General features: G+C 42.4%; 2 protein-coding genes across 3 annotated transcripts in view; both read left to right on the top strand.

Annotated features, from left to right (window-relative positions):
• The first annotated feature begins 605 nt into the window (after positions 1–605).
• uba2 (ubiquitin-like modifier activating enzyme 2) lies at positions 606–10,847 on the top strand. Its single transcript, XM_076269622.1, has 17 exons — positions 606–795; positions 1,965–2,048; positions 2,186–2,256; positions 2,351–2,415; positions 2,723–2,823; positions 4,195–4,316; positions 4,442–4,509; positions 4,681–4,802; positions 4,954–5,053; positions 5,259–5,410; positions 5,591–5,684; positions 6,290–6,402; positions 7,564–7,719; positions 8,247–8,343; positions 9,184–9,289; positions 9,489–9,631; positions 9,898–10,847. Exons 1-17 carry the CDS (start codon positions 655–657, stop codon positions 10,128–10,130), a joined length of 1,968 nt encoding a protein of 655 aa, XP_076125737.1. The 5' UTR covers positions 606–654; the 3' UTR covers positions 10,131–10,847.
• Positions 10,848–13,561: 2,714 nt separating this feature from the next.
• The window catches only part of ca5a (carbonic anhydrase Va), a 15,849-nt gene continuing 3,529 nt past the window's right edge, over positions 13,562–25,881 (top strand). Inside the window, exons 1-6 of one of the 2 annotated variants that reach the window (XM_076269795.1) lie at positions 13,562–14,036; positions 18,742–18,939; positions 19,139–19,257; positions 21,125–21,220; positions 21,563–21,625; positions 22,025–22,183. In XM_076269795.1, coding sequence (XP_076125910.1) covers positions 13,895–14,036; positions 18,742–18,939; positions 19,139–19,257; positions 21,125–21,220; positions 21,563–21,625; positions 22,025–22,183 — 777 coding nt within the window. In that variant the 5' untranslated portion in view covers positions 13,562–13,894. Of the gene's footprint in view, positions 14,037–17,158; positions 17,432–18,741; positions 18,940–19,138; positions 19,258–21,124; positions 21,221–21,562; positions 21,626–22,024; positions 22,184–25,881 lie in introns of those variants that run through there. The other variant, XM_076269803.1, reaches the window with a different exon arrangement.

Genomic DNA, 25,881 nt, shown 5'->3' on the forward strand with positions numbered 1-25,881 from the left:
ACACTGTCCTGGATACTACATAATACATTAAAAGTACAGGTTGGTCCTGGAGACCACTGCCGATGTCTGACCACTTGTTTGCTTGATTGATTGATTGATGGATGGATGGCGCAGGCACTATGTTTGTTTGTTTCTCTCTTTCTTATTTACCTCTGAGAAAAAAGCAAACTCATTTTTTCAAAACAGACAGTGAGAGACAACATCAACAGTGAACAGGCAGCTATACTATTTGTGACCAGGGCAAATGTCAAATGTCTTTATGTAGGCTTCATATTCTCAGTATATCAATAATGCCAGCATTTGGTTTGTGTGTGGAGAGCTTTTAGATGAACTCCACAAAGCTGCTTGCGCCTGATTCACTGACTGGTATCTGACTGCATGCATGGCCATACCCGAGTACATGTATGACCATCAAAGCAAAATCACTTGTTCAACTCAATTCACCCTCAGCTACTGAAGTGCAAAGGCTACTGAAAACTGAAAAGTAAGTCAGAGAATCTTTAAAGGTATCTGCTCGGGGCATGAATCTTCAGTGTCTAGGCGGATGTTTGTCTTTGTGGAAAAGAGGAGCGCCCTCTGTCTTGATAGTACGGCTTAGCTGCAGATTTGAGGGTCTGAAGCCGCTGTACGGCTGTCTTTATCAACCGCTCAACAATGGTTCAGCTAGTGGGGTCTCTCCGCAAAGAACTCGCCGATTCCGTCTCTAGTTGCCGGGTCCTGGTGGTTGGAGCAGGGGGAATAGGTTGTGAACTCCTGAAAAATCTGGTGCTTACCGGCTTTAAAAACATTGAAGTGGTAAGTTCAGGGGGCGGACACATCAATACCCTTTGTGCTGTGGGTAACGTTAAGCTAGCTACTTGGCTAATGGCGTTCAAACGGGCCCAGTAACCATTAGCTAGCAAACTGAGTAGCTATCTGGCGCGCTAACGCTAGCTCTTCGTGCTAACCATAGCCAACTTACCCAGCCACCTTTGTTGGAAGAACAGTGGAACAGGTTGATACATTTACATAACTGGAGGGCATCTTGATTAATGTTCATCCGGACTGTTACTGGTCATCTTCATTGATTTTGAGATACGTTGGCGTTAATGTTTTGACTTCGCTTTGCGCCATAGTCTTTGACCGGTAAGATGCGCTAGCATGCTCTTCATAGAAAGAGTCGTCTTAGTTGTTTCAGATGTGCCTATTTGCAGTAACATTGGCACACTGAAGAAAATATTATTCCGTTTTGTTTCCTGTACAGACGTTCCGTGGTGTACAGCTTCTGAATGTCATTGTTTCATGTAGTGGTGATTAGTTAATGTTATTTTTAGATACATAGCTCTAACGTTAACTTGCCATTTACCATCGCCTTTCTAGCTAACGTCAAGAGTTGCGATAGCAAGCTAAACTTAAGTGAAATGTCACATTAACGTTAGATGTGTGAATTGATGCGGTTTTTTCCAAGCTGTGGTAAAGATAGAGGTTGAATTGCCGTAAAACAGTGTTCAGAATTCTATATTCATCCTTTCTGTAAATCCTGTATTAGGCAAGTCAACAGTTACGTTAAGCGGCATGTTCTATCACCCCGCCAGTTAGTTGAGCGGCATTTTCAGAGGAGTTCGGGTGTAATGACGTTTTAGATAGGCAGGGAAGCACTTCACATGAACACTTTTTTCAGTGCATGGCACACCACAGCTTTTAAATCACAAGTCTTTGCAAATTGGGTTAAAGCTAACAATAATCGACGTGAAGGGGAACCTTAGATGGCAGCTATTTGCTGTAAGGAGGAAGCAGAGATCCTGTGGTCAACTGAACAGAAATTGGAGCGACTGTTTAGAGAGATGTAATGTGACTCACAAATGGTTTTGGGCAATTCCACGTAAAGTATGGACCATACTGTACCATCACATTTTATTGGCGTTATGGATGTTACAAAAAAACGTAATTTCCCATGGAATCGCCCTTTTGCATCTGTGTTGTAGATCGATCTAGACACCATCGATGTGAGCAACTTGAACAGACAGTTCCTATTTCAGAAGAAACATGTGGGGAAGTCCAAAGCACAGGTAAGACCCAGAAAAACAATCTTAACTGTACGGTAGTGTCATTTGGGGTCATTTCATTTTCTAAGTAAGCAATTACCTGGTATATTTTTGTGAGTGATTAACTTCTCTGGCTCTTCCTTTGTGTATGTTTGACGCAGGTGGCTAAGGAAAGTGTGCTGCGGTTCTGCCCATCCGCCAACATTACAGCATACCATGATAGTATCATGAAGTGGGTTTCAGAACTTTCATAAATAACTTTCATTTTCTCTCCATTGACTTGTTGTGGTTTGCGCATGCTCACGTGTTATGTTTGTCTTTTGCAGCCCGGACTACAATGTGGAGTTCTTCAGGAAGTTTGTGCTGGTCATGAATGCGCTGGACAACAGAGGTACCTACTACACACACATACCAGAACCAGACAACTGCTGCTGGACCTAGATTACTGCTGGATGCAGAATGGATGTGGCATTATCTTGAATTTCCCCTTGGGGATCAATATCGTCTATCCTATCTATCTATCGATCTATCGATCGTGTGAAACTAATCAGCCATATCCATATCAGAGCCAGTCTTGCCCAATGCACACACATGAGAATGAGCCTTATCTTTTTTTATTCAATCAAACTGTCTCTTCCCTTAACTCATTCATCTTTTTCTCTGTGTATTTTGTGTTCCGTCATCTGTTGAAATGATAGCGGCTCGTAACCACGTGAACAGGATGTGTCTGGCGGCAGACATCCCTCTGATTGAGAGCGGCACAGCCGGATACCTTGGCCAGGTTACAGTCATCAAGAAGGTCAGACACCAGTGCAGACACATGTGTGTACACACACACACACACACACACACACACACAATTCAAACATACAGACATAGACTCATCTGTAGAAATGCTGTTGACCGATTAAGGTGCACATTGGAAATTAAAAATGTCCTTTACAGCACGTAAAATACTATCTTTTATTTTAAAAGGGCCCTGTCAGTGAGACATATTTGGATCTATTGTCCTACCTTGAAAACAAAAAAACCACAATTTTATCACCAAAATTCCGTAGCTGATGTTTTTAGTAAGGTCCTACCTTTGAAGGTTTTAAAATATCTTACTAGCATAGATTTAAAAAAAAAACTTTTTTAACACACAAAGCTCTGGCCATTGAATAGCCTTAGTTGCGAAATGGCCTTAAATTAAACAAGCAAGCAAACAAACAAACCTTTTATTTTTGTGGGGAACATCAGGGCAGTATTTCAGAAAGGAGGTTGAACAAACTCTTTGTCCAACGCTGATCTCTAGGTAGATCAACCCTGAGATGGGAAACTCTGATATTTCGCTTCTAATTTGTTCAATGTACACAGAGTTTGTTTATTCTGAGTTCAGCGTGTGCCTGATGACTTTGAAAAGGCATCATCAAAGGAACTCAGAAATGAGTCACCATGCCAACTAGTTAGAAAACTTACCCCACTTGCTACGTCACTCAATTTAAGAAGTTATCCCTACGAGCACAGCGTGCACATTTTCAAAGGAAAATGCAGCACAGTCGTAACTGGTGGTTGCACGTCATTAGAAAATTATTCAAATAGTTTGTGCTGTCAATTGTTTTATGAACCCTATATTTCCTAAACCAGTGACTAAAAAATGACTTAAAACCTTAACAGCACAAATGATTTATGGCACACAAACACTGTAGCCTAGCCTACTAAGATTAGCCTACTATTGTTATATTTTTAACCTACTATGTTGCTGCACCTGGCAGTGAGTTTAATACAGTAGCCTAGATTCATTTTTTAATTACTTGCTAGAGGAGAGAAAACGACAACCCATGTGTCTTATAACAGCTCAGTAGGAGGGACGAGATATAAACACTGGGTTTGGCAAAGTAAACCTGCTAAGGAGCAGGTTATGTTCAGAGTCAGTTACCATGGTAACGGACCCAAAGTTTGAGTTAAATTTCTTACTGGAATGGGAAACCTGGAGTTTTATTTCCCTCAACTCAGGGCTAACAAACATTTCTAACAAAGCCCGCTTTCTGGAATAGGCCCCAGGTGTCCTTGAAGTTCTGTTTCACTTTAAACATTATAGTATACAAGTCACATTTCTACTGTTGGAAATGCTGACGTGGATGACCCTGTGCTTATTGTGAATATATTTGTTTGATGTTGTTGTTGGCAGGGTCAGACAGAGTGTTACGAGTGCCAGCCCAAACCCACCCAGAAGACCTTCCCTGGATGCACCATCCGCAACACTCCCTCCGAGCCCATTCACTGCATCGTGTGGGCCAAGTACCTGTTCAAGTGAGTGTGATGATGGAACTATTCAAACTGGAGCGAGCTACTGTACATCTCCCTGTAAATTAATCCAGACAAATGAAATGGTATTCATAGCAGATGTGTATTGTGTGATGTGCGTTTGTGTACAGCCAGTTGTTTGGAGAGGAGGACGCGGATCAGGAGGTCTCTCCGGACACTGCGGACCCAGAGGCCAGATGTGAGTACATGTCATTTGTGCCTTGTGCATGGACACTCAGACGCACACACTTCCATTTGGATTTCAGATTACAGATGTTTCAGATGCACCAGGAACAGTTATTTTGTTTGTTATTTGATGAGATGGTTTGCTGTAGCTGCCAGAGGTAGACACGATTTGTTTGTTGTCCAGGGGACTCAGCGGAGGCAGCAGCTAAAGCCAGCGCCTCCGAGAAGGATGGAGACGTCAAGCGTGTCAGCACCAGGCAATGGGCTCGCTCCACCGGATATGACTCCGTCAAAATCTTCAACAAGGTCTGTGTGCCCCTCTGATAGATCCGATCAAAATCTTCAACAAGGCCTTGGTGTCCATCTGTAGTACCTGGCATCTGATAGGCTGCTGCTTGTTTATTGTGCGTGTGCATGTGTTTGTGTGTGTGTGTGTGTGTGTGTGTGTGTGTTTCAGTTGTTTAAAGATGACATCAGGTACCTCCTAACGATGGACAAGTTGTGGAAGAAGAGGAAAGCCCCATTGCCTTTAGACTGGGAAGAGCTCCTGCAGCAAGGTAAACAACAAGGCACACACAACCACAACACTGAAACATAAACACAAACATGTCAGTATTATACCCAATAGGATTGCCATACAGTAGTTGCGTCATTAGTTACAGCATAAAGACATTGATTAGTTTTCTCCTGCTACAGTCATTGTTGTGTCATGTTGCGCTGAGAGAAATGGAGGTTAACGTGCATGCTTGCTTGTGTGCGCAGCAGGCCAATCGGAGGCGGTGAGCGTAAGCGGACTGAAGGACCAGCAGGTGTTGGGGGTCCAGGGATACGCCCAGATGTTCAGCAACAGCGTGGAGACACTGCGAGAAGACCTCCAGCAGAAAGGAGATGGAGCCGAACTTGTGTGGGACAAGGTAACATACCTGCAGTCTCCTTCCTCATATAGTGATGAACTCTAAGCACAGCTTAGCCATTAAAAAACGGGGATGAATTAGTGTGGGACACAGCGACACTCGCTCACTGACATACACACATACATATACACTGCGGGAGGAGTTGAGCTGTTCTTCTCTTGATTGGTGTGTTATTTTCAGGATGATCCTCCAGCAATGGACTTTGTGACCGCAGCTGCCAACCTGCGCATGCATGTCTTCAGCATGAACATGAAGAGCCGCTTCGACGTCAAATGTAAGTGCCAACGAAATGTGTGTGTCTGTGTTTGATTTAGTTTTGCGTAATGTCTCTGCTACGTGGCCTAACATCAGGCGAGTGTCTGACTATCACGTAGCATTGAATGTTTTCTGAATCCGTAAGATATGCACTTCTGTTGCGTCATGTCTCTTGCCCAATGTACTGTTTCAATGTCACTGACAGAAAAATATAGAAACAGTGCATCCGATCCACTGCTGAAGCCTTGTTTTAAGGGGGTGCTATGGCGCAATTTGTTACAGAACCCCTTACCATATTTGAGTACGGCTCGGGTCATTTCCCGATCCCACCCCATCTCTCTCTCCCATTCGCTTCCTGTCACTCTCTCCACTGTCCTGTCCAATTAAAGCGCCCCCCCCCCCCCCCGCCCCCAAATAAATAAAATTAAAAAAGCTTAAGGCCAAGTTCCTGTTGATCCTGTTCATATTTAATGCTTATGGAGCATGATGTGAGCTTTGGATGCACCCTGCTGTTTGTCAGTGATTTAATTGCAACAGGTGTGTGTGGTATCTCAACAGTATTGAGCTGTGGTTTTGCAATGTGACGTGTGTGGTGTCATGTTTACCCTCTGTTGCCCCATGCAGCCATGGCAGGGAACATCATTCCAGCCATTGCCACCACCAATGCCATCATTGCGGGACTTCTAGTGCTTGAAGGCCTGAAGATCCTCTCAGGAGATATGGACAAGTGCCGCACGGTAATCACACATGCATAACGAATAAGAAGTGATGAGTCTTCTTCACAAATAAAACATGGCTGTACATCACATCCCAGTATTTTTAGACTAATATACATATTACAGCCAGAAGAACATTAAGGCCTACTAGTAATAATCACAGCCTCTCCCACAGCATGTCTTTAAAGGATGTACATTAAAAAATCCCTTTCAAAAGCCGAGTCCCAAATAGATGCCTCTCTTACACGCCTGGTGTGGCTACAGGTTTGGATAAATAAAGGCTGATCTCAAATAGGGGCCTGGGCTGTTTAGCACGCTAAATTTCTGATTAAGTGGCATTAATAAAGACTGCGGCGGTCAAGGCCAGAGTTCCAAATTGTTTAAACTTTTTTCAATATGGACTAGGTCTATGCCATGTCCTACATCATTCAGTTCATCCCATTTTGTTTCAAATTGGCATATTAGACAAAATATTATATCTTGTCGTGACAAGGATAGGCCGACAGTAAGCCTACCGGTAACATGCTTGCCCAGTTGTTTTACAGGGTAGCCTTCATTCTCTCTTCCCATTTGTATTATTTTTATGTGTTTTGGGCAACAAGTTCCTAGGCTCGATGGATATTAACTTGTATTGTTCAGCCCGTGGCTGTCACATCGTTTTGCCTGATGCAGGTTTTTCTTTCTTCTTTTTTTTTTTTTTTTTAAACTCCCAATAATCTAAGAGAAAATATAGTAATCCTATGTCTTACATGAACTCAATTTGTTAAACACGTTGTAATTATAAATAAAACATAATATAATCCAGTAACCTCCTACTGTCATGCTCTCTGTCTACCAGTATGCTATTAGGATTGTTATCTATTATCTCTAACACTCAATGAACAACATGTCAACACTAATTGAATAATCTGTAATTGAAGCCTATCATCGGATAGCCTAGTAGTATGGGTAGGCATTGAGCATATTTAAAATTATTAATTCAATAATATTTCCCATCTTTGCAGAGGAAAAGTTTTGTGTCAAAGTAATTAAAGGCCTGTCTCAGACGCGTCTCAAATACAAGCCGATGCAGTTTGACGATTTTGGAAAATAAAAGCCCGGGCTAAGTTTTACAGTATGTTATCGTTCAGTCATATTTGCACATTTCTAACTCTGTGTGTGTGTGCGCACTTGTGTGTTTAGATCTTCCTGAACAAGCAGCCCAACCCACGTAAGAAGCTGCTGGTGCCCTGTGCCCTTGACCCACCCAACTCCAACTGCTACGTGTGTGCTAGCCGACCTGAGGTGACCGTCAGGCTCAACGTCCACAAAACACTCGTCCTAACCCTGCAAGACAAGGTAAAGTAAAAATCCTCATATGAGATACAGTAGAGCTGTGTCTCTTGAGGCAATATGCATCAACACGGAACATTTGCAATGCAAAAAGTACAGTTATTTATAGTATTCAATCAGTACACTACAATTCAGCACCAATTTGATATAGCTAGATAGATGTCACTTGCTGTATGATTGACTTGATCTACTTGAAAGTTGTTGAGGAAAGCTTTGAATGTATCTTGATATGCAGACGGTAATATGTTTCTATAAATGTGTATCTACAAGTGTTTTTTTAAGCAATAAATACATGAAAACTACTATTTGCCTTCTATTATGGTTACTTCAGTTATTTATAGATACAAAACATCTCCTCCTTGCTAGGATCAATAAGCATAGGTATACAATTACACATTGCAAGGTAAAGGTAATTTACCTTTTTAAAAAGGCGATAGTTTTTAACATTAGAGTACACACTGTTGTAAGTCTCTGTGTTTGTGTAGATTAATTAGGTCGTTGTACTGTGGTGTTTGATTGTTGTGTTTTTGTAGATCTTGAAAGAGAGGTTTGGGATGGTAGCTCCAGACGTCCAGATCGAGGATGGCAAAGGCACCATCCTCATCTCCTCCGAGGAGGGAGAGACTGAGGGTGAGTTTCTCCGTCTGGCCTGCAGGGGGAGACAAACTGCAGCACCCCACCACACAATCACACACAGGAACACTGATCAGACAGACCACCACACGACACCACACAGTCACACACATACGCACTCAGGGCTGTACGTGACACAGTAGTACCCCTCATCACACACACTAACTCTCATGTTACACAACCACACATGGTGATGATGGAAATCACACAGGGAAGTAATACGCAGGGCAGTAGAGTAGCGAACTGTAGGAGTTTGGAGTATATTGCAGAGTTGTCCATATGTTTTTCTGAGAAACAATGTTGCTGAATTTACAGCTGAAGTGCAGAGCTCACAAATGAGTCTTCTGCAGGACTAGCTGCAGTCGTAGTGATTAGACTATTAGAAGAGAACAGGGCAAAAGCTAATGAAGCTACAAGTAAGTAAAGTAAAGTATACTTTTACTGTCCCCAAGGGGAAATTTGTCTTGGGCTTCACGATCACTGCATCACACATACACAGCTCATACATAGGCAATTAAAAAACAACAGTTACACATACAGCTCCACACCACCACTACAAGGCAAAAGCTAAGGAAGCTACAAGGCAAAAGCTAAGGAAGCTACAAGGCCATCGGTGGTGAACACTTAGCAACCAGATGGTTGTATTGGTGATGGTTGCTGCCGTTGGCACTGCCTTATTAAATGCTTTGCCATTGTTGCCTTGATAACAGTGTGATTGCTGTATAAGACTTAGACTCTACGTCACACATCAAACATAAAAAGACACCAGACCTACTGCCTATCACACACACACACCCAGATTAACCCTCATTCCTGCCTCTGTGTGTGTTTCTGTAGCCAATAATAACAAGGTTTTGTCTGACTTTGGGATCCGGAACGGCAGTCGCCTCCAATCAGATGACTTCCTTCAGGACTACACACTCCAGGTGAACATCCTACACAGGTGGGTACAAGTGCTCGTGTGTGTGTGTGTGTGTGTGTGTGTGTCTGTCTATTGTTTATTGTGTAAGACCTCTTGATTTTAGTTTCATGTGTGTAGCGGATGGGCTGGATTATGTGGTGATGTATTATCATTGTAGTGGATGTATTATATTGGATGTAGTGGGGGCTTATCTGGTGGTGTGTGTGTGTGTGTGTGTCAGTGAGGAATTGGAAAAGGATGTGGAGTTTGAGGTGGTGGGTGAGGTCCCTGAGAAAGGACCTGGACCAGCAGCAGCGGCTGAGGATGGGAAGAGCATCGCTAATGGAAACAAAGACTCTGCTCAGCCCTCCACCTCGTCTAAAGGTGAGCATTTCTGTCTTAGTGTGTGACACAAACTGTGTTGTCCCTATTTGGACAACTTTTGGAGATGTGTTAAGAACAACTCAAGTTGTGTTGTTTTCAACACAAGTTGTGTTTCCCTATCTGGACACAGATGTGTTAAAAACAGTGCAAGTTGTGTTGTTTTCAACACATTTGTTTTAAGAGTGTACAGTATGTTCACCTGTGTTATCTGTTCTCTCTACTGTGGTTCGTCTTCGTGTGTGTTTGTTTCTCCCTCTGTCTCTCAGCCCCTGTAGAGGAGGATGATGACGTTCTCATTCTCGACTCCGATGAAGAGCCATCGTCCAGCTCTGCCATGGACATTTCTGCTGGGGGCGCAGCATCAGCACAAAAGAGGAAGCTTGCCGACGCAGAGACTGGTGAATCAGTCGAATCCTCGACCAAACGCAAACGTCTGGACCAACCAACCGCCAGCGGGCAAGATGATGATGATGACGACGACATCATCGCCCTAGATTAAGCCACACCTTGCGTCTGAAAATGTGCGCTCTCTGGTGTCGAGTTACATCCTGCCTCTCTGCCTGAACTGTAAATAGATCTGTACAAAACAGCGCCCCCTGTCTCTCGTTTTTGTTCTACCATGGACTGAATCTGTTTCTCGGTTAAGCTTTTCTCCCTAATTGCCACTGTTTCTGGTATGGGTCTGGCACCGATCCACTCCAGACAAAGCAGCTATATGGGATTAATTATGAGGATTGATACAAAAGTGATTTTTCTCTTGTGAAACCAATGTGTTTTTTTGTAGTTTTGCTTACCGTCTGGTCTCTTACGAGGGCCTGGGGGTGGGGTGGGGGGGTGGGGGTTATGCTTCATGATGATGTTTAGAAGAGGTTGATGTATTTCTCGTTATTTTATCCCCATTGTCAGGAAAAAAAAAACTTTGCATATTTAATTTTTTTTTGTAAGAAAACCTTTGATGAAGCCCAACAGAACCTGAAATGTGTCAGTATGTTTCCAGTGAGTCTTTGGTCATATGTATACTACTCTCAAGGTTGGGAGGGATGGGGACGAGGTGCTGAACACGGAGGTGTTTTATTTTTACAGTTTGTTTGCTAGACCTGTTCAGGGTCCAGCGCCTTTATATGTGGTCAGCAACAGAACATACATACAGTTACTGTACATGCAAACTCTCACACTCTTGAGCTCAAGTCCTAATAAAAGCATTACAGTACACACACCTGCTTTGTTTTTCATGCAATCGAAGACGATGTGTGTGTGTTTCCATTATCAGAACTTTCTTATCTCCAAAGATATAAGCAGACAGACATAACAGCTATGAAAGGATACACGTGTTTGTGTGTAGCACGTCGGTGCTGGGATTTCTAAATGGGAGTTTGTTTTTTAGAGCATTTTTAATTTGTAATGTACAAATGGTAGACTTATTTTAAAGAGATACCATTAGAGCAGCTAATGAATTTCACAGTATCCAGCAATAACATTAAACCTCTCACCTTCATTCAATACAGTAGGAACATCTGGAATGAGGAATGACTAATTTAAGCAAGGCCTCTATGCTGTAAATCCTTTTCCATTTGCCTCTGTAATGAAAGGAGCATGATTATTGTGTCATGTAAACTTGTAAGAACAACCAAAGAATGGGTCACAACAGCTTAAACAAAAATACCACAGAGATGTCCTTGATTTCTCTGTTCCCTGTGGACAATAAACACTGCATGACAGGTTCTGGATGCATTATCAGATTATCTACTCTACTGATTATGTTTTGAGGATTTAGGCTGAGCTGGGCATAGACTGGATACAAAGATTTGCTAGATTTACAAAAATGAATAGGAATCCATTCAAGAATATAGGACTTCCAGTTCACAGCTGCGCTAGTCTTCTAGCCAGCTGTCATCGACTGTTTTGAGATCCACCTTTCTACATCGTTCAGAATATATCCACACAACTCTCAGCGACATGAGCGATTGGCCAAAAAAGGTATATGTATCATTACTTCAGTTACGTAAGGCTAGTCAGTATTCTTCTTGCCTCAGTGTTGTGTTAATGTGTCTGCACTCTCATTGTTCATACTTCAGAGGCACAAATGTGTTTCTGGTCTTTTATTAAGTTATTTTAGCACTTCTCTTTCCCAAAAACAATTATGTAATTTTTCCAGCGGAGGAGCACAGCCATAATAGTCTCTTGTAGGCGTTGGTCCAGGCTCGGACTTAAGTCTTAAAATAAGCAGCATATAACTGCTTTATCATGACTTCGCAAATAAATCCCTCTTTGGACAATTCAATTGTTGGTAGCTGACACTAAACTAGCCATACCCTTTTTTGACAAAATTGGATATAATACAGATTCTTTGTGTGATATTGCATTTACAGTGCTGCTTGACAGTTTGTGAACCCTCAGACATGGTCAATTGTATTAAAAAATAACTTATTTAATGCATCCAAACAAGTCAACATGGAGGGACACCTGGCATGTACTGCCCGCTTCAGATCTAGCCAAAACATTTCTATTGGATTGAGGTCTGGACTTTGACTAGGCCAACAATCCAGACCATAAATTATTCTCTATTTCCTCCCTAGCTCTCTCTGATTGACATGAGGTTCAGATCAAGAATTTGTTGATAGGCCTGAAAATTCATGGTTTCCTGGATGATATGGAGTCATCCAGGTCCAGAGGCAGAAAAGTGGCCCCACACCTCCATATTTCCACCACCATGCTTCACTACTGAGAGGGGGTCTTTTCTTGGCATACAGTGTTGGCTTTCCTCCAAATAATGACAATTTGGATTGTGACCAGATAATTCTATTTTAGACTTACCTGTCCAGAAAATGGACTTTCAGAAGGCATCAGGCAGTTTTATTCTTTCTTGAGAGCTTCCTTAGCAACCCTTCCATGAACATTGGGTCTGTTCCAGTTTCGTCTAATTGTAGATAGACCCATGTAGATTTATTCCAGATGCTGCCATCATGGTCTGTAACTCTAGAGGTGATGTGTGGACTGGCTTTTACCCAATTTATTATCTTTCTGGTGCATCTTTGTCATACTTTTGATGGGCATCCACTTCTAGGAAATGTTGCTGTGATGCTGAATGCCCTCCATTTGCAAATAATTTGTCTTACAGTGCATAAATGGAGCTGGAATCTTTTAGAGAGGGTCTGTATCTTTCCCCAGACTGATTGGCTGTACTCTCTTCCATCCTTTTTGTTAGCTTTGTACACGTGCAACGAGCCTATATTTATGTCATGAAATTCCTCCATCAAAAGCATGTTAGGACTACACTATCATTGATGCCATGGGTTAATTTTTCCAGGGGAGGATGTCACTTGTGATCATATTGCATGAGAAAAAAATGCCCTGTAAAAAACAAAATACCCACACGTTATGTGGGCAGAGTCCACAGAACTGTTGTGTCCAGATGCAGATCTGTCGGTGTGGAGCGTTCACTGAACTTTGACCAAGTTGGCGACGTCTACTGGGAATATAGAACTGCTCATCCTTTCACGAGCAGACGTGACAGCACCACAGCTATCTCTTAATATGCATGAGTTGATGATTTTACTACTAAATACATCGGCACATTAAATGTATAACTAATTAATGATATAGTAGTATTAGTAGCAAATATTCACATATAGTGATAATACTTTTACTGGTTGAGTGTTTTTTTTAATTATAATACTTTTATTGTTTGAGTTAATAAAAATGATGCCACTTGATGCCAAAATGAACGCCACTTCTCCATGTGGATTTGATTTGTAAATACAATGTGTGCGTAAGAGGAAGTTCATCGAACCGCCCCTCATGGGGCGAATTTGATTGGCTAGTTCTGGAGACCCCCACCCTTCCCACCAACATCAATTGCGTTACAGTCTCGAGTCCCTCGGGGCATTTAAATATCCTGAGCAACCCTGCACACTGCAGTCGTATTAAAGTTTAGAAGTCATCAAAAGTCATTGAATTGAATCTCGATGTAAATGTTTGATCTAGACTTGCATGTTATTGTTGGTCCCGCCAATCAGCGAATACATAGTTGACTACGTATCCACTTGGTTAGCCACCTAGCCGCAGCTCGGGGTAGTGTATCACAGAATGTGCTAGTTTTGAAAACATAGGCACAGATGACGGTAGTGTATGCACATCGAGGAAACTGATTCCAAAACAAGAGCCATCATCGTCTCAACACAAGTGTCACACCCGAAAGTGACAGTCGAGAAGGGGACCGACTAGAAAAGAACTGTATTGTACGAACAGCTGTCTGGAATCACCATGGTCACCCTATCTGCAATTCTAACCCCGCTTGGCCGTCAGCTTCAGAGACGGCTCCGTAGAGAGGTGCGGGGACATTGCTGGATTCCTGTTCGGAGATGCAGCTTAACGGTGTGCTCCAGCAAATATGTACTCTCCCAAAGTAAGTGTTTGAATTTGCTGCCTATAAGCTGCCCGTATTGAAAATGTGTAGAGTTGTCTCATCCAACGAGTAAGCAACCGTGCTTGGTCAGGCACGATATAGGTCAGGGGGAGCAAACGTTACAGCCACCGAACCCCATTTAGGCTAGGTTGGATTGAAGTATCGCCTCTGCTCTAATGTAGGGCATATTATGCCCAACTTAAACTTAATGTTGAGAAATAAAGGCTTCGCCATTGAGTGTTATATTGCCTTTTGAATATTTCGTTTTTGTGTTTTCAGTATTTAGTTAGTTCTCGTCCTGGCTTAGGGTATTAACTCTTAACTTGTGTGTAACTCAGAGTAGGGGTGCTTATTGGTGTTGTGGTTGACAGCTTCCGGGTGTGCTCGACTAAAGATGATCATCTTGGAAAAGAACAAGCAAGCACCACATGATGTTTATCACACACTGCATGAATAGTTCACAAAATGTCCTGTTGAAAAGGTGTTAGTCACAATTTCAGTTAATGTTTCCCCTATGATGCAATAGGCTACATCTGACATCTTGAAACATTAAGGTTGCATTCTTAGTAGGCATTTTTTTATTCTTAGGCAAAGGATTGGAGCCACACCTTGCACTGGTTTTGTTTCGATCCGTTAGTAATAACCCTAAATAACTTAACTCAATGGTAGGCCTACGGAAACTCTAGCGTGTGGAGGCAGGCCTGGTTGATGAGGGAAAGAGAGCTGGCATGCATGCCTTCTGCTTGACAGGTCTGGTCAGTGAATGGGGAATGTGTTGCTCTGCCTTATTAACAAAGGAAAAAAACATATCAACTAAGGAGTGGCTGGTTTGTCTCTATTGTGTGTGTGTTTTTGTTTTTTCCCCCCCCTCTTTTTTCACTTGTTCACCTATATTCCTTAACCCTCCTGACAGGACCAACAAGTTCAGTCAGATGCGCTGGTCATGTGATTGATGTCGTTTACTTTCCTCTTGAACTGCGCGTTAGGTTTGACCCTTAAGGTGACAGGTGTGTCCTTCTGCCATTACAATTGAACATGACTGTTCATTGTACATAGGGTTATCAGTTCATTAATCCATCGTCATCATTATATGTAATGACTAAGAATGTATATTGTAGTATTATCTAATTTGAATGATTCTAAAACATATGATCCAGACTGCATCTTGACGGGCAAGAAAAGGCACAAATCACAGAGCCAATAAGTTAAGATAGAAATAACTTTTCCTTTAAGTATTAAAAAAGCTGTCAGTACATACTTGATGATTTTCTCCATATCCAGTTGAGTGTGTTTGATAAATCACTGAAAATGAGGACTACCCTCAATGAACTTCTAGGAATAAATAAAGGTTGAATGAATAAAATGACAGAAATGAAGTTGTACAAAAGCCAAGAATTGTCATGTTTTTTCATCTTCCATGTGATCACATTTCCTGGTGTTTTGCCCTACTTTTTTGTTTAATGTGAAAGAAATGGTTGTTGCGCACAAAGGGATGTTAAGCTGTTTCTAAGTTAAAACATTTTTTGTCACATACTGCAAACATCACCTCACCATCCGCTAGCTGCCTGTGCCCTGAATACACTGTAAAAAAACCCATAAAAACGAGATGCTCGTTTAGGAGAGTTATGAGAGCACGGGGAGGAGGGGCAGGGAGTAGCAATCTAGCTCTCTGACGCTTAGAGCAGGGATTCCCAAACTGCTATGTGAGCTTCCACTAGGGGGCACGCGAGATGAAAAGGGCATTGTTGGAAAGGTGTTAAAAATTAATTTTCCAAATCTTAACCCTATGTTCTCTTTGTTGTTTGTGTTTCATAATGTTGTTCTCCACACTTTTTTTTTTTTTTTAGTGTGAGAGCTCATAGACCAGTTGCACATTTTGAGTTTGTTATTTGTTATCATGTAGGGCGACTAATTAAACATGATGCCTGGAATGCAATAGAATGCGTTACATTTTTATGTATCGGATGGTGGGAGTACGCAAGCCGAGTCAGGATGTACTGTAGGTGGTGATGGGGAAAGTTTGGGAACCGCTGGCTTAGAGCAGGTTCTTAAACTTTTTGTCTGGCGACCCCCCAAAAAACATGGGCCAATTCTCGCAACCCCCTTCTCTCTAACCGGCGGAATTTGGTTTCGAAATGTTGCAAGATGGGCATTGGAAGCAGAGGCAGAAACTGTCTTCTCTCATCGGTAGGCTATGTCAACACTAATGGCATTACTGTATATCAATAGCAGCCTTTGACTAAAAACCTTTAGAAAATGTTCTTTAATCATTGCATGTGCAATGTGCAAATCATTTTGCAACCTCTCCAATATATTTGTCGACCCCCATGGGGGGTCCCGACCCCAGTTTAAGAACCACTGGCTTAGAGCACCTTTAAATAGGCCTACATTTCAGAGCCTGTACTTGGTTACTTTTACTTGAGTAAAGAAGTTGAATCACTGTTTACTAGTGTTTTTTTTTTACAAAAGTATCTGTACTTCTATTTGAGTATGGAAAGTGTACTTTTACCATCTCTATGAGGCCTGGTGGGCAGAGGTGAGGGGTCAAAGGTCGGCCTACAGACTGGGAAATGTTGCCCTTGGTGGAGACCGATGTCTTAATAAAGATGCTGATGCTACACCAGACTGTAATGCTGGGGAACACTGTCAAAGCAAGTGAAAACAAACGAACACACTCAGAGACACGCATGCATACACACACACACACAGAGAGAGAGAGAGGGGAGATGTGCAGCAGACATACCCTACACACACACGTACACATACACAGAGAGAGAGACATACCCTATCTTCTGTTCTGATCAATTAACAGACAGATTATAAGAGAGAATCCAAAACTTCACTGCAAATCTAGTCCCTGATGCTCTGTCACATGAAGGCTACACAGGAAGAAGCACAACTTGAAAAACGGATTCTTAAGAATAGTTGGTTGGTCCGTTCTCTTCATAATCTCAATTTCATCATCATTTTCCTGAAATAGTTCTCTGAATCACTAGGAAGTCATCCACGTGATGTCGAGTCATTACTTTTTGGCACTTTCTTCAAGTTTTGTGTTTCGTGGCGGTAGGCGTGTAAGTTACAGACATGAGCATTTTATAGCAAAGAGAGAACCTTTCAAGAGTATGTGATGTTAAACTACGATCGCTAAATCTCCACTCTTGAGTCCAGCTGTGATGGGCTGCACATTCCAACTGTCAGTTTCTTCAGCGCAGTTCCTCTGAATGAAGTTAAGAAAGGAGGAAGTAATTCATTTTTTCCGACTATAACCATTTGACTACTGTCAAGGAAGGACAGATTGTTCGAAGTAGCCTTGCCGTGAAGGTCATTTGGTTTGAGATATTTTTGCTCTTTAAACATGTGTACATCTGCTTTGGAGGCCGCTGAGTTAACGAAACGTGAGTTATGTTTTATTTATCCTGTTTTAAAGTAGTACGCCTAGCCTACTACATTTTATTTTGTCTTTGTTTTGAGCAGCGTGGCCATTGCCTATGTCCATGCGTCGTCGTTGATGGTTTAACCCAGTGTTTCTCAAACTTTTTTTTTTTTTTTTCTGGGGACCCACTTTTTAAAAATGACAGACTATCGCGACCCAACTCGTGACTGTGGTAGTTAACAAACTAGATCAGTGGTTCTCAAACTTTTTCTTTCATTCCCCACTTTGATCAAGGGGGCATTCTCGAGCCCCACCTGTCCCTCATCGCTCTAAGAAAGTGGTAGGTCAAGCTTAAAATTGTCAAATTTATCGAAATAATGACAAGTTCTAAATATATCCTCTTCAACAGAGTTAAAATCAGCTGGTGCTGCAGATATAATAATAAATAAATACATAACACACATATTTCTGTTTTCCAGCAACATATTAGGAAGCATAGGCCATTTACAGCATTGTACAATATATTCAATGAAATACCAACATGCTGCATTAATGGATCCATAATCCAGTCATACTGAGCACTGCTGGTTGGGAAATATTTTTGAAATAAACTTTGCAGGGATGTGATGTAGGCCTACTGTTTAATACATGGGATCACAAGAGTGCCTCCCAATCAGACGTTTCAGCGATTTCGCTCAGAAATCTCAAAGGCATAATACTGTCGCGATCGAGGCGCCTGTCCCATAGGCCTACTCAAGTTTTTTTGGTGAATGCAGTAATCTTATTTGCTAGGTGAGGTAGGTGCTTGTCTTTGCCTTGTAACTGGACATTTAACTCAAATGTATCGCTAAGATAGGCCAGCTTCGTCAAGAAATGTTCATTAGTGAACGTGCTGGCAGATTCAAACATGCGCTCTTCCTCCAAGAAAAGGCAACTCGGAGCTCAAACACGCGCGACAGCACTTTACCTCGGGAAAGCCACCTTGCCTCGCTGTAAAACAGTACAGCCTTTTGGTCAGCTACCATCTCTTCGCAAAGTGCGGAGAATCGACGCGCTTTTAGGCCGGGTTTTGATGAAATTCACCACTCTTACAACAACGTTCAAAATCTCATGTAGGTCGGGACTAACTAAGCTGCCTTGACACGAGCGCTTCCCTGTGAATAACACAGTGCGTCCATTGCACATCGGGTGCTACCTGGGCCCAGGCTACAGATGGAAAAAAAAAAAAAACACTCTTGTTTTTCACGTCAGTTCGCGCCCCACCTGGCATGTCTCCGCGACCCACAGTTTGAGAAACGCTGGTTTAACCCTTGCAATGTGTCTTCCTTACAGTACACCCGATGTGGCAGGGTCCGTTGGCTATCCCGGGGGGAGACCGCCAATCGCCCATCGATATAGCGGTGCGCAAGACTCAGTGGGATCGGCAACTCAAGCCACTGGAGATGAACTACGACCCACGGACCTGCCAACAAATCTGGAATAACGGTTACTCTTTCATAGTTGAATACGACGACACGACCGAAAGATCAAGTGAGGATATCAACTTAACTCTCCCTTATATAAGACCATGTTGTCCATCTTTGATCCATCAAGCCTTAAATGTTGGATCTCTTCACCTTTGTTATAAATATATTGTAATGAATATTTACCTGTGTCAATACTTGTAAAAGTCTTTTTTAAAGTGCACACTTTGAGGTTTTATCTGATTTCCCTCAACTTCTGCATGCAGCTATTAAGGGAGGACCATTGGAAGACCAGTTTAGACTCTGCCAATTCCATTTCCACTGGGGCGAGTCCAATGCTTGGGGGTCTGAGCACTCCATAGACCGACGGCTGTTTCCTGCAGAGGTAGTGTGTGTGTGTGTGTGTGTGTATGTGTGTGTCAGGGCTGGCTCTAGACAGGGGCCAGGGTTAAGCCCACCCAATCATTGTGTCTTGTCCACCAAAACAAGTCAAGATTTATTTTTTATGGTGGTCAGCCCATAGACCTGTTTTTCAGTTGTGCAGCTTGGATGCACTGTAGATGAGCTGGCGTTGAGTGTAATGGTAGCTTGCTGGTAGTAGTTGCAGTAGGCCTATGTATGTGTGTTAAGTGTACCCCCCCCCCCCCCCCCCCCATTTTTCAAAAAAATGAAAACAATGGAAATGAATACAGCAAGGACTCACACAGACTGTTAACCAGTGTACTATGAATTTCTGTGCGTGCGTGAGCAAGTGGGCGTGTGAGGGAGAACGATTAGAAGTGTGTGTGGCATGAGACGGCAGCCTTGTGCCAGGGACAGTGAAGTTCTATGACCTCTAGACATGGACGATGCCATTTATAAATCACCTGGAATGTACTGCATGCTCTGTGTGTCCGTGTGTGTGTATGTGTCTGTGTGTGTGTGTGTGTGTGTGTGTGTGTGTGTGTGTGTGTGCCTGCCAGTGACTGTGCAACACACTGCATCATCTCTTCTGTCACTGTGGCCTGATAGCGTGGGATTCTATTTTAATAACACACACCTTCATTAGTTATGTAATATTAGAGGCCCTGTGTGGGTGTGTGTGTGGGTGTGTGTGGGTATCTTTGTATATGGGCCACGTTTTATATTTCACCAAGACTTGCTGTTGTAAGCGATCTCTGTTTGCGCAAAAGGGCTGAACTTGGTGTCCAGACAATGGGTCTTTTCAAAATCACTCTTGTTAGGACTGGGGGAGTACAGGGTGGTAGAACAAGTTTGACTTGCGTAGAGTTTGGACTGATCTGAAGTTTCATCTCGTCTTGTTCCTTAGAGACCATTGTTCTTTTAGAAACTCATTGTAGATTACATCAGGTGTGTGTGTGTTTTTTGTCTTTCTCAGCTGCAGTTGTTCCTTGTTCCTTGTTGCTTTGAGAATTGCCACTAGTTTAGAATGGGGAAATGGACTGTGGGAACAGTATACACACTGAACACAACCACATCAGTGTATAGGGTAAACATGAACATATGGTGACTAGGGTTGCAAAGGGGCGAAACATTTCTGGAAACTTTCCGGAAAGTTACCATGGGTAGTTAAGTTGGGGAATTTTGGAAATATTCAAAATTGGAAACTTTCATGGAATTAAAGGAAATTATGGGGATTAATGGGAATTTACGGGAATTAACCTGGAATTTTGAGTAATTCATACAAACTGTTTCATATACAAACATTAACATTTTGTTTCGTAATAAGCAATATGATTTGTATGTTGGTATTTTCGCTTAGCTTATCATACAAAGCTAGCTAGCATGCTAGCGGAAATCCCATTCTCTGCCTATGGTTTACTAGCGTGCTAAACTAGCAACACTGAACTGCCCAAGATACACCACACCACTCAACAACAAAATCCGATTGGTTTGAAAAAAAATTCCCCATGCATATGAACGCACCATAGGTTTCCTTTATGTCTAGCAGCCTATGCCGATTGCTGTGTGCATGTGATTGACATATGTGCAGGGTAGAAATTTGACTGAAATTGTATTAAATCAGGTTGTTTTAAGTAATATTAGACTGCAAGATGGGTTTTTGTCCACTACATTAAGTTCCCTGTTATAGACTAACTTGCCATATTAAAAATTCCCAGTTTATTCCCATTAATTCCCGTTTATTCCTGTTAATTTCCATATATTCCCGTTAATTCCCATGGAAAGTTTCCAACTTTGAAAATTCCCGGAATTTTGCAACCCTAATGGTGACCATTGGTCTGTCTTCACAGCTTCATCTGGTCCACTGGAACTCTGACAAGTACAGTCTGTTTGAGGAGGCCGTGATGGAGGAAAATGGCCTCGGTGTCGTTGGAGTCTTCCTCAAGGTGTGTCCCATCTCTGACTGTTCCTCTCCTCTCCTCTATCCTCCTCTCCTCTCCTCTCCGCCCCTCCCCCTAGACCAGTCATCTTCTCCTTCCCTGTCTTCTCTAACTCCTCTGTATTTTCTGTCCACTTTTTTTCTGTTTCCCTTTACTATGAAATGTAGTGAAGTGGACCGTTGGTGTGTGTGTTGGCCTTTTTGTGTTGTAAACCTGTCACCACTCAATGACACTTCTGATCCAAATGGTAATAAAAAGCAAGTGTGTGTGTCTGTGTGTGTCTCTCTCTCTTTGTGTGTGTGTGTGTGTTGAGCGTTGAGCTAAAGGCTGTGATTTTACTCTTCACAGTTAGGGAAGAGGCACGAAGGCCTGCAGAAACTTGTGGACGCTCTACCTGCTGTCAGGCACAAGGTGAGTTGAAGTGTGTGTGTGTGTGTGTGTGTGTGTGTGTGTGTGCGCGTGTGTGTGTGTGTGTGTGTGTGTGTGTGTGTGTGTGTGTGTTTGTGTGTGTTTAACAGCATTATGAAAGAGATTTTATTTGAATAGCTTATCACCATCAAGATGTTGTAGATAGTCTCTCAAAGCCTAGTATAAAAGGAAACATACTTAAGTTAAGCTTCAAAGCAATCTGTTGTTCTAACAGTGCAGAGAGCGTACTGTCTTTTGTGTTTGTGCATATTCAGTATATGTTTGAGAGTAAGACTTGAGTTTAACAGATTAAGTTCTATGAGTTTAGTAGTCACCTGTTAATGAACCTTTTCACTGCTAAACATCATTATTGAGCTGTGTGTGTATGTGTTGTCTCTTCAGGACAGCGTCGTGGAATTTGGCCGCTTTGATCCCGCTTGCTTGCTGCCAGAGAACACGGAGGACTACTGGACTTATGCCGGGTCACTGACTACACCCCCCCTTACGGAAGCGGTCACCTGGATGGTCATGAAGCAGCCAATTGAAGTCAGCCATGACCAGGTAGACTGATCGGAACCGCTGGTGTCCGTCACAGACCACTGAAGCCACTGCCCAGTGTTAGGTGCCGTTTACACGACGCCGGTTTTTGTGAAACCGGTGAGGTTTTGTTAACGGTTACGCCTTGCGTGTACACGACGCCGGCAGTTTAGGAGACTGAAACCGACAGCTTTTGAAACCGGCTTCCGAAGTGGGAACTTTTGAAACCGCCGGCTAACTTTCGCCGTGTAGACGCCTGTAGGTGCGAAGCCGGCAACTTTATGACGACATAGCCCCACCTCTCAACTCAGCCACGGCACTCGACCTGACACGCTGCTTGTCAAAACAAACCAAACCATTTATTTATCATATTAAAATGTTTTTCTTTCCCCTGTCATGATTTATGTGCACAATGTAGCCTATCAGCCTTTAGTGGCTAAGTTAGAAGCACACGTTAGCTTAACTTAGTTAAACATTAGCTTACTGCATGTTAGTGTTTTCTCCAGTGGTGCTCAGACCTAATGCAATGCGTAGGCTAAGCATTTGAAATTTCACATAGCAGTCACATACCTTGAAAATGAACTTTATTAGTTTAACAGTTGAATTGAAAACCGAATTGTCTGTAGTCTCCTTATTTCATGCGACTGCTTAACCAGAGCCCTTATTAGACATTCTCTGGCTTAAAGGGGTGGTTCAGGATTTTGGACATAAGACCTCATTTCCAAGTAAGCAAGTGTGATATTTATCAGTGGAGACCGTTTTCAAAACGTTTCATCCAGTCCTTCTAATTGCAGAGTTCGCAGGTGCTAGGCTAGCGCAAGTCAACGGTATGTGCTAGCCTGCCACTAAAAACAGTCTTACCCACTCCACAGTACACCCGAGGCAAATAAATTATAACGCCAGACTATCGATGTAAATGTCTGTATTGATACTGTTATTTCTAACGTTATTCTATCCTTGCATTTCAACGATCGCATTACATTTTGAGGGACTAGTTTCTTACCACGACGGAATTATACTTGCTCCGGTTAGTAGTACTGCGCCGAAAAGTAAACAGTAAAGCGCACTCCAATGGGGATACTTAGTAGTAGCCTTGGTAATATCAGTCCGCTGCTGAGATGCAAAATGACTACTACCAACTTCAGGGACCAAAGTATAACTATTGCAACGCGATGCGAGGGTAGTTGTATTTCTTACACTATTCTATCAACACAGACATTTACATCGATTGTCTGGAATTTGCCTCGGGTGTACTTTGGAGTGGGTAAGACTGTCTTTAGTGGCAGGCTAGCACATACCGTTGACTTGCGCTAGCCTAGCACCTGCGAACTCTGCAATTACAAGGACTGGATGAAACGTGTTGAAAACGGTCTCCACTGATAAATATCACACTTGCTTACTTGGAAATGAGGTCTTATGTCCAAAATCCTGAACCACCCCTTTAACAAACTGTTTCAACAATGTTTTCTTCTACGCGATTCACGCGAAATTATCGTGAAGCTTCTGCACAGCGGCGCCATCGACTGGTCTGGCATATGCACTACAGCACATTTAGCCGGTTACACCTCTGTGTGTACACGCGAGGTTTTTTCTTGCCGGTGTTGTTTAAGGTGTTAAGGGTTAAGAAAAAATTCACCCGGCGGTTTCGTGTAAACGGCCCCTAAGGGGTATAGTACTTCTATAGTATGTCCCAAAATGCTATGCTTTTTCATTAGGGCTGTGTCATTTTGTGTTCCCAAAATGCACATTTGTTTGTCTGAATGACACCTATCTTGTTTCACCTGCTTAACTGAAGACTACAAGATCTGTTTGCATGAGTTGGTTTGAGTTAGACTGTAGCTTCAGTCAGGGTTTAAGGTCAAGAGTTATCTCAACACGGTTTAGTAAGTTGTTATTCTTTGAGCCCACCTGTTTACATTTTCAAACTCTTCTATGTAGGGCTATAGTCCTTTGGTACAATAGGGTGAATATGAACTGGGTTCCACCCTGCTCTTAATGAAATAATCAGGCGTTCAAGCATTCATTGGCTTTAATCACAAGGGAGTATAGTCTTCCTCATGAGCTCAGTAGAACACACACACACACACACACACTTTTGTTGTTATGGTACACTCTGTGCTGGTAGAGATAATGGGAAGAGAGGGTGTTTGTTGGGGGTAGAAGACGGCACAGTCACCCCCACGTGGCCTTGAACTCAGGTCTCCACGGTAACAGTCATGCTCTTAGTATGAGGGAAGGCTATGCTGTTGTGATTGTGACATGTGCTCTCCAGGTAATGATGAGCTGAGGTGGGCTAGCATGCAGTAGCCTGTAAAGTTGTGGGTTTCAATACCCCGCTTCCACGGTTGTGCCCTTGAGCAAGGCACTTAACTTTGAGTTGCTCAAGGGGACAATGGCCCTTGTAATATAAGTCACTTTGGATAAAAGCGTCTGCTAAAGGCATGAATATAAATCAGTTGTCCCCAAACTTTTTCTTCCGAGGGCCAGCTCACTATGCCTGGCTCCAAGAGAGGGCCAGAGACTCGGAGTAGTTCTATATCAGTAACCATAAATAGCTTAGTGCTGTGAACAACAGCAGTCTACCTTAGTTGAATATTCCATTACATTTAATCATAGGCTATTGCAATTTAATACCATTGTTAGCTGTGTTTATATTGTCATCATGCCATATCAGTGTAAAATTAAATAATACTAATAAAAAAACGTTTGCATTCCCAAAAGTATTAGCAGGGAGTCCCAAAAGTATATTTTATTAAAAATGTGTGAACTCTGAATTCTGTGTCTTTGCATACACAGCTCAAGTTGTGAATATCCTACAAATAATTTAAAGTTCTCAAACTATGAGAACTATGAGGTCTGAAATGACCACCATTCTAACTTTCAGTCACCTGATGAGAACTCTTTGTATGAACATTTGAACGAGTGAATAAAAAATAGAAATAATTATCCAAGGAAGTCCCAGAAATATGACTTGAATAGAAGTTAGTTAGTGATTAACAATTAATTGATAAACTTTTAAAATACTTTGAGCACTGATGCAGTCAGCATAGGCCTCTTACATTGTTTGCAGGTAGGCCTACATTTCATTCCGTTTTCGATGGCAAACGCAAAACAGCGCCAAAACAACCATCGGTGGACAAAAAGAGTATTACATGTGCACTGTTAAGAGAATGAATAGGGGAAATTGCGGAGGTTTTAGCTTGACGATGTTGTACTCCCGTGCGGGCCCGATGCTATATACTACGGACATGTTTTGGGGGGCCACCCAAAATGAGGTGGCGGGCCGTAGTTTGGGGACCACTGAATTATAAATGATGTTTGTTTGAAACTTTGCTGTGTGTGAGAGGAAAGGACACGAAAGGAGAAAACCCATACAGTGGTTAATTGCACTGTAGAGGAAAACGCAGCTATTAGTACAGTCAGCTGTTGCTAGTTTGGGAAGTGACAAAAAAAGTTTCCTTTTCTTTCATCACAAGGGAGTATAGTCTTTTTCATGAGCTCAGCAGAACAGGTGAGCTGGTCCTTTTGAAACTCACACACACAGAGACACACACACACACACACACATACCAGACAAGTACGCACACACACAAGTTTCTTTTTTTGTGCAGGAGAGTATGTATTGGACATTCATGTAATATTAATGTAGTGTTTAGTGAATGATGTAGTAAGTTGTTCACTGCGTGATCGTGGTGTTGCTAGGAGGCGGTGAGGTCAAATTT

This window comes from Alosa pseudoharengus, unplaced genomic scaffold, assembly GCF_046254945.1.
Source record: "Alosa pseudoharengus isolate Yale_2024_CS ecotype anadromous, Long Island Sound unplaced genomic scaffold, YU_APseudo_1.1 YU_APseudo_1.1_scf_10, whole genome shotgun sequence".
NCBI lineage: Eukaryota > Metazoa > Chordata > Actinopteri > Clupeiformes > Clupeidae > Alosa > Alosa pseudoharengus.